The following is an 8,231-nucleotide window of genomic DNA, read 5'->3' on the forward strand; positions in this document are numbered from 1 at the left end:
AACATTTTAGACCAAGAAAAAGTAGCTGCAGGAGTTATTTGTATGAAGGTACGCAGGCGTGTGCAGAAGTAAAATCATCTGAAATGAAAGCAAATGATGAGGCATGTAGAAACATGAACCTGTAAATGGAGTCCTTGTCCTTTTCATCTGGAACTGAAGGAGTTTAAAAATAAAAGAAAGTGCACAAGGTTTATGGTTGGCATTAAAACATTTGATTCTGCCACTTTGTTAAATGCCCAAAATGTTTCAAGTGTATTAACAGTTTAATTAAGCTTTCGTAGAGACATTAGTGCTACCGAGGCAACAGAGCACGACAATTGATACAATGCACTTCATGAGGTTGTTTGTATAAGATTTAATTTAGACTAGTTAATGGTAAATGAGGGCCGATATCTTAAAAGAATAGGCAAACTTTCACAAAGCTTTGTGTTGAATAATAAAGTTAGAGACTGTTTCTAAATAAAATAAGTGAGTTTGCAGCTTTGTCTTTTTTTTTTTCATGTGGCATAATATTAGTTTATAATTTCAATTGTAAAGTACATTATAAATTATAATGGTTTAAGTGGTTAATGGTGGTCCCAAAAATATGCCAAGATCATAACTATATATTATTAAAATATTTACACCTGCCTGAGATAAATAGTACATTTACAACACCTGTATTTCGTAAGTAGTTTTTCTCAACTCAACACTCAATAAAAATAAATCTTTGTAAAATCTTTGTAAAAATATAAGAATGTTACTTAAAAATGTCTTCTTATAAACAGTGTAGACAAACAGACATTCAGCAGTTTAATTTCGACACAGTTTCAGTGAGAATAAATGATACATGTTGATTTGAGTATGAAAAGTAAACCAAGAGATTTAAGAGAACGATTTCAACGTGAAAAATAAAGTACATGCACAAAATATTCTATAAAACAACTTGATACGTTTCTATGTGTTTGTACCGTATTGATTTCAAATTTGAATTCAAGTGGAATTGAATCGAATTACAAATGCCGAAAAGGCGTTATTTCCTGCCACGTAACGGCGCATGCGCATCGCTCAGCTAACCATTTGACGACGTGTACCCGGTGTGTACAAGTATTCAGGCATCTCACCTCTGCTGGGTTACAAGCAGCCATTTAAACCTAAAAAGCCTTAAAAGAGCATAACATGGGAGGTGCGCAGAGTGTGGAGATACCGGGAGGAGGCTCGGAGGGATACCACGTCCTCAGGGTGAGTTTGTAGCTTCTACACCCTGCTGTTAGCTGTTGGCTGTTAGCAGTTAGCTGTTGGTGTTAGCTTAGCCTAGCCTTGGCTCAGAGGCGGATGACTCCCTGGTCTGTGTGTTGACCAGAGGCCGGGGATGACTGCAGGGCCCTCCGTCGTGAAACACAAACACAGTGTCAGAAACAATACACTCTTCGTTTGAGTTGTGTCAAGAGTCTTATATTTTTTATAGTTGTGTTTGTATGATAAGCTGCTTGTTAGCTAGTAAAATATGCTTACCAGAAGCTAACGATTACTGAAGGAGGGGGCTAGCCAAAGCTACGTATCCGCACTGAATGACAGCTGCCAAGCTGGTTTGTTGGTGCATCCAATATCGGACATGCACCTATCTTACTGTTCTCCCTTGTTTAGTGAAATGTTAACTACGAAGAATCTAGTAGCTAGCTAACAATGGACAGGTAATGTTAGTCGTCTTACTCCAATAACAATCAGCTTATTTGAGCGATAACATTAGTAGCAAGATGCACAATAGTCATAGGGGCTTTGGTCCTATCCTGCACGGGCCTGGATCAAATAAACTGGTTTAGCTGGTATATACTTTAATGGACATTAAGGCAATGATACTCATGAATCCTTATTCAAATCAAACTAAAGCCAGACATGTTTGTTTTCTAGCTCTACCAGTTTGACATGTTTATGCTGTACAGAGTTATTGAATACTCTTCATGTTCAAGCAGTTAAATGCAGAAAGTGATTGTAAAGCAACAGCTCATTTTCGCTTTATTCAGGTTCAAGAGAACTCGCCTGGACACCGTGCCGGACTGGAGCCTTTCTTTGACTTCATTGTCTCCATCAACGACACCAGACTGGTAGGGAAAGCCTGCAAACTGTATCTTAACTATATTGAATACAAGTCTTATGATAAGGAACTGCAAGTGTCATGCCCCTGTGCTCCTCTTCACCCCTTTGTCTACAGAACAAGGACAATGATACCTTGAAAGACCTGCTGAAAGCCAGTGTGGAGAAACCAGTTAAGATGCTGGTTTACTCGTCCAAGACCCTGGAGCTGCGGGAGTCCACTGTCACCCCCAGCAACCTGTGGGGGGGGCAGGGCTTGCTTGGTGTCTCCATTCGTTTCTGCAGCTTTGAGGGAGCTAATGAAAATGTTTGGCATGTGCTGGTAAGTTACCTCAAAGTCAAAGAATGATGTCATAATAAGGTATTTTTCTTAGGATAACCTGGGAATTAGCATCCCAAGAGCTACTTCAACCAGAGCTACAGGCTTTCTTTCAATCGTTTTTTTGGAATATTGCGAAAAATAAAATGTATGATACTTAGACTTTTTCTTCAGCAGGATAATCTCTACACCACTTTTATTAAAGTATAATTGCAATCGACAGACGTGTATAACTAACATAATGCAAGAAACACAGCTAAGCTAAAGGTAGCTAATGTCTGACGTGATAACGTGTAGTCTTATGTAGTGACTTGTTAGCAACCGCCATTTTTTTATCATGTAATAAACTTCAGACCTTTCTGTTATATTATGAGTGTAATATCTGTCTAAATATTTAATGTCATGGACAGGAAACATCTCTTAAGCTTGTGTTTACCACAGACCTCGGTCAAAAAACATTGACTTTGAGACAAGCAAACCCTAAAGCGCAAAAATGCTAACTCACTACCAGGTTTAAGACTCATTCCTGCACCACTCTATTATTATAGTTTTTTGGTAGAATGCTGGTTTGTTTACTTCTTCTCCACCTCTCTAACAGGATGTCGAGCCTAACTCCCCGGCTGCCCTCGCCGGCTTGCGGCCACACACCGACTACATCATTGGAGCTGACACTGTTATGAACGAGGTAGTTTATCAGCACTCATGTCACTACCGCACATTCTCCACCTGATAATGGTAGTGATTGTGTGTCTAACGTTATCCACCTTCTCCGCCCCTCTGTGACTTTATCTGCAGTCAGAGGACTTGTTCTCGCTGATAGAAAGCCACGAGGGAAAAGGCCTGAAGCTCTACGTGTACAACACGGACACCGACAACTGCAGAGAAGTGATCATCACACCTAATAGTGCCTGGGGAGGAGAGGGCAGGTAACAGACTTATACACACTGGTACCAATCATTGTTAGACCTACAGGTTTAAAATGAAGTTATAGGCTTTTAAAAGTTCATTGTTTATTCATCTGGTTCGCAACTTCACTTCCACTTCCACTGGTTTTCAACTTTTACTTGTTGTTTTTTTGGTCGAGGCTGGTTTTCAATGAGAAAGCTCTAAAACAATTACATTTTATTTAACTTTATTGTCATTGAATTATGTGTAGATACTACAAATTAAACCTCCTGCTCAGTATCGAACAGTAGATAGATATAAGAACGGACTAGCTGGGGAACATAGTGTAGCATTTAGCAGCTTAAGAGACAGATACTTCCCTCCAGCAGTCGGTAGAGACCAACAATTAGAGTTAATGTTGAATGTAAATGTGTCTGGTGGACACAAATGTTGCTCAAAGTTAATTATAATGTTGCTCTATGATCTACCCACATCAACTTAATGATTCCTTGGATTGTTTTGAACCCTAGGAGCGCTATGGAACTGTTTTTTATGAAGTTGTTTATCATGCGTCTGCCAATTGTTTATTACTGCACTATTAAATTCAGCAGTAACATGCTGAGCTTCAGAAGAAGAAGACTGCTAGTAAACCTTGATGTTGACAATGTGATGGATTTAAAGTACATAGAACAACTTCTGTTAGGAAGTAAATGCATCTCAACACATTGATGGAGCTCAAGGATATACACAACACATTTGTTGGAGTAACACAGTATTGAATTTGTTTATTATACTCAATATTTGTTGAAAGGTGATATGGGAGTATTGTTTATGCTGCCCCCAAGTGGTCATAAAGAATATTATTGCAGGTTGAGGAGTCAGTATATCTGTTAGCTCCATCTGAACAGCTATGTCTGTTTATTTGGCCAATTCTCTGGATGGAATTATTTTTTGAGTCATTCTATGGTTTGGCACAGGAATATGGTGCCCCATTTGAAACCCACCCACATAGTTCTGATTTCCCAACACACCCAGGGGAATTGTAACCTGACAGTTTGTTTACACAAATCCATCTGAGAAGCTGTCATGCGAAAGTGAAACCACCAAAAAATACAAGGCTGCTGATTGGCTGAACCACCTGTCAATCAAACCCTTACAGAAGGCAGCCGAAGAGTGAACACTTTTCTCTGCTCGTCTTTCAATTATAAAAACTCTATAGTTGTGATTAATAATGTTAGTACAACATATATGCCAGCCTCGCTATGATGGTTTGAACCAACCGTCGCCTCTCTGCGTCCCTTCACACACCTTAACCCCCTACCAATAGGTGCAGGTAGCTACTCTAAAGGCGCTGATTGGTCAGGATACTGACTGGCTGGATACAAGAAGACAGAGCAGGCTTTTTTGAATCTCTGAACTATTCAGAAATATAGGCAGGCATTCAGGGGTCTGGATCCAGGCTTATCTAAAGTGTTTAACAAAATCTTTTAGGTTTGTGAGATAAACTCCTTCACTTTTTTTCCTCCCTTTTCCAGCCTTGGATGTGGGATCGGCTATGGATACCTGCACAGGATTCCAACACGGCCTTTTGAAGAGGGGAAGAAGATCAGCTTCCCTGGAAACTCTCCCAGTGAGCCCCTCAGTCCACTGAAGGACGGATTTACTGAGGTCAGAGCACACAATAACATACAATAACACACAATAACACACACACACATGGGCGCACACACGCGATACATAATCAGGGTTAAACTTTATAATACAACTCAAGCCCTCACTTTAGATAGGAAACGTGCTTAAAGCAGTTATCTTGAGTATTAATGTCTTGACTAATTTATTCACCATTTTAATTTACGTACGTCACTCACTTTACGTAAGGATAACCCAAAGGCAGATTGCAGTATCGCATTGTTTAAGGTATTCATCTCATCTAGTCATTTAAAATAATAATAATAATTGAAGCCCTTTTTAAAATAATAGTAACTTTTGGAGATTTAAGTGACATAAACATTTTTTTTAATTAAGTAATTTAAAAAGAATGATCTGTTTTTGGAAATCATTTCATATTTATTTTTTTAATTAGGTGGTTTTGTTTTCCCATCAACATTTCTAATATATATATAACTAGGTGTGAAGATGTGTGTTTTTTAGAGTCCGCTCACACTCTTCCCTAGTCTGTATGCTGCAGTGCCAGCAGGAGGACAGAGCAGGCTGTGCTTTGAGATGAGTGTGACCTTTTCTGTCTGACAGCATCTTTTTTTCCCTCCACAACCTCCCGTGTTCTCTCTTTAACTCCTTCAGGTGCAGCTCTCAGCAGTCAGCCCCCCTCCTGCAGCCCCTTCTGCCCCCACAGGCCTTGGAGATTCACTGTCTGGCCTGTCAATCAGCACAGCCCCGCCCACCATGCCCCGAGAGCTGCAGACAGGTATTCCTCTTTTTTCACTCAAGAAATTGCTAACATGACGGGGGATAGACTCCGCATATTGAAATCTAATGTGTTATTTGTCACCCCCCATCCCTCCCTCTCAGGTTTGCCTACAGTGCCTCTGCTCCCCACCTCCACCAGCCCCGCCCTCAGCCCACTCCCTCCACTGAATCCCGCCGCCACTGGCTTCAACCCCGTCACCGGCTTCAACCCCGCCACCACGCTACCAGGTGGGTGATTTCCCACTGCAGACACACGTCATCACTCTGCTGAGTCAGCCAGGAGTGTGTGCTTACCCTTCCAGAAGATGAGAGAGATGTCTGCCTCAACTTAAGCAACACTGAGTCAAAACTGCAGCTATTAGCCATCTGGGTGTGTGTGTGTGTGTGTGTGTGTGTGTGTGTGTGTGTAACATTCAAACAGCTTCAACTGTGTAAACATAGCCTTTGTTGGAGCTCCTGTCAGGCCACAATATTTCTGTTTGGATTGTCGTTATTGATTTAGGTGCCATGAGCTGTTGGAATTCCCACCACCCTTTTTTCTTTTCTGTAGTGACTTCATTACATATTAGAGTCGACCAACTGTGGTGTAAAAAGAATGAATGGATAATGGCATTGTGTGTGTGTGTGTGTGTGTGTGTGTTTGTTTGTTTAGGTCTGATGTCCCTCCCGGCTGGCTTACCTCCGCTCCCCCACTTGCCCAACCTCAACCTGACGCTGCCAGACCTCAGTGCCATGACACTAGCGGGCACCTTACCGCCAGTAGGATCTACAGGTAAATACAGCACAGCTAACCGACACAGAACAAAAGAAATCATTCATTGTCCAAAAGATTTTCACTGGTTATTTGTTTTTGAAAGTTGAAAATGACAGTATTATTTGGCACCTGCAAATGTTTTGTGGAATAGTATCATTTAAAATTGGCTTTAGATCATTTTGTGATGACAGTGCTATAAAGAAAGGGTCAGGTTTGAGTGCTCGGGGTTAAAGATTACAGAAAAATAACTTAGAAAAAGGTCATGGTATAGTTTGTCCAAAAATATCTGGGAGAAAAATGTACATTTCAAATATAAAATCGACCAAGGAGACTCACTCACCGTCTCTCTGGTTTTCTCCTCTTTCTCCATCAGTCCCCTCTCTGGCCTCGCTCCCTCCCTTCAACCTCCCCGGCCTGGCCCCCTTACCCCCTCTCCCCACCATGCTGCCCTCCACACTCCCTCCTCTCCTGCCCCAGGCGGTGCTCCCCCTCCTGCCCCCCCATTCCACAGCCTCCGTCACAGTCACGGCCGAGCCGGCCGCCGACCCTGCAGTCCCCACGGAATCAGCCTCCACGAACACCACGGAATCACCGCCTCCGACGGAAACAACGCTAACCTCATAACCTGGGGAAGCAAAAATCCCGCTTGCCAGCAAACCAAAACACACACACCCGGTTTCTCTCTCTTCCTCCCCCCTCCGTCTGTCTTTCTCTGTATTTTTCTATTTATTTGGCCAAGAGGGATACACACAGGTCGGCACCCTCCGGGTATGGGTGAGGAAGCAATGAAGGATGATTGGAATGAAGAATGGAGGACGGCTGTGGACCCACATGTCTTTATGAGCAAATCGTCACGGAGCTTGTCCACGTGCCGCATGATGAGGACTCTGCAGTTTGCTTAACACATACAACAAGGACTTCCCCCTTTTCGGATATGGCAAGCCTCTCTGTTTCACTCTTGTTTTTTATATATAAACAGTGTATGTTAATGGGGCTGGACGATACATTTACTGTATTACTATCTACATCATTAATCCCTTATAAATTAACCTTTCAAACTGGACAAATGTGGGTCTACCGGAGAAATAACGCACTGCTGTATTAAAACAGGTAAACAATTAATATACATTTTCCGGTCTCATCATCCAGCCCTGACTTGTAACCTTTTATTAGTTCTAGGACCCCTGAACAATAGAAAGATTTGATTGACATGTATACATTTCTGTTGAAATTGCTGATCTGTCTCCACCCAATGAATGAATCTGCATTATTTTGCACCACCTTGTGTTCTGAAATGATTAGTCTGTCCCTTTTTGTATGTATATCCAGAACTCTATAGTTTCTGTTTTGACCACACCGGGAGGTAACAGCTTGGAGGCCGTGCTAGAGGTGGGGAGACAGATGTGTACACTTATAAAGGATGCTGCATTATTTGTGTGTTTGTTGGGTGATTTGTACGGAGGGAGGGTGGAACATGGGTGAGGTGTTTATTTTGCAGTACGTCTCCTCCTGGCATGGCCGAAGTGAATGGGTAGGCAGTCGCAGTGATGCAGTACAACCACAAGGTATCCCTGTTCCAGCACTTACTGAAAACATCCACACTGTACAGTGCGAGCAATAAAGCCAAATTCATTTTACTTGATGCTTCCTTGTGTCTTTAGTTGGTTTGTTGCTTCTCACACACTCTCAGCCACCTTACACAAATTGACACCAAAAACATGTCGTAATAATTGAATATTGAGATTAAAACACCAGCAATTAAAATCGCATCAG

The 8,231-nt window shown here is 41.8% G+C and overlaps 1 protein-coding gene across 1 annotated transcript; it reads left to right on the top strand.

The window, feature by feature from the left end:
* Positions 1-1,056: 1,056 nt before the first annotated feature.
* LOC134865763 (Golgi reassembly-stacking protein 2-like) lies at positions 1,057-8,095 on the top strand. Its single transcript, XM_063885467.1, has 10 exons — positions 1,057-1,221; positions 2,004-2,084; positions 2,192-2,395; positions 2,991-3,077; positions 3,188-3,318; positions 4,813-4,945; positions 5,579-5,702; positions 5,807-5,932; positions 6,357-6,476; positions 6,832-8,095. Exons 1-10 carry the CDS (start codon positions 1,159-1,161, stop codon positions 7,080-7,082), a joined length of 1,320 nt encoding a protein of 439 aa, XP_063741537.1. The 5' UTR covers positions 1,057-1,158; the 3' UTR covers positions 7,083-8,095.
* The last annotated feature ends 136 nt before the right edge of the window (positions 8,096-8,231 follow it).

This window comes from Eleginops maclovinus, chromosome 6 (assembly GCF_036324505.1).
Source record: "Eleginops maclovinus isolate JMC-PN-2008 ecotype Puerto Natales chromosome 6, JC_Emac_rtc_rv5, whole genome shotgun sequence".
In the NCBI taxonomy this organism is placed as follows: Eukaryota; Metazoa; Chordata; class Actinopteri; order Perciformes; family Eleginopidae; genus Eleginops; species Eleginops maclovinus.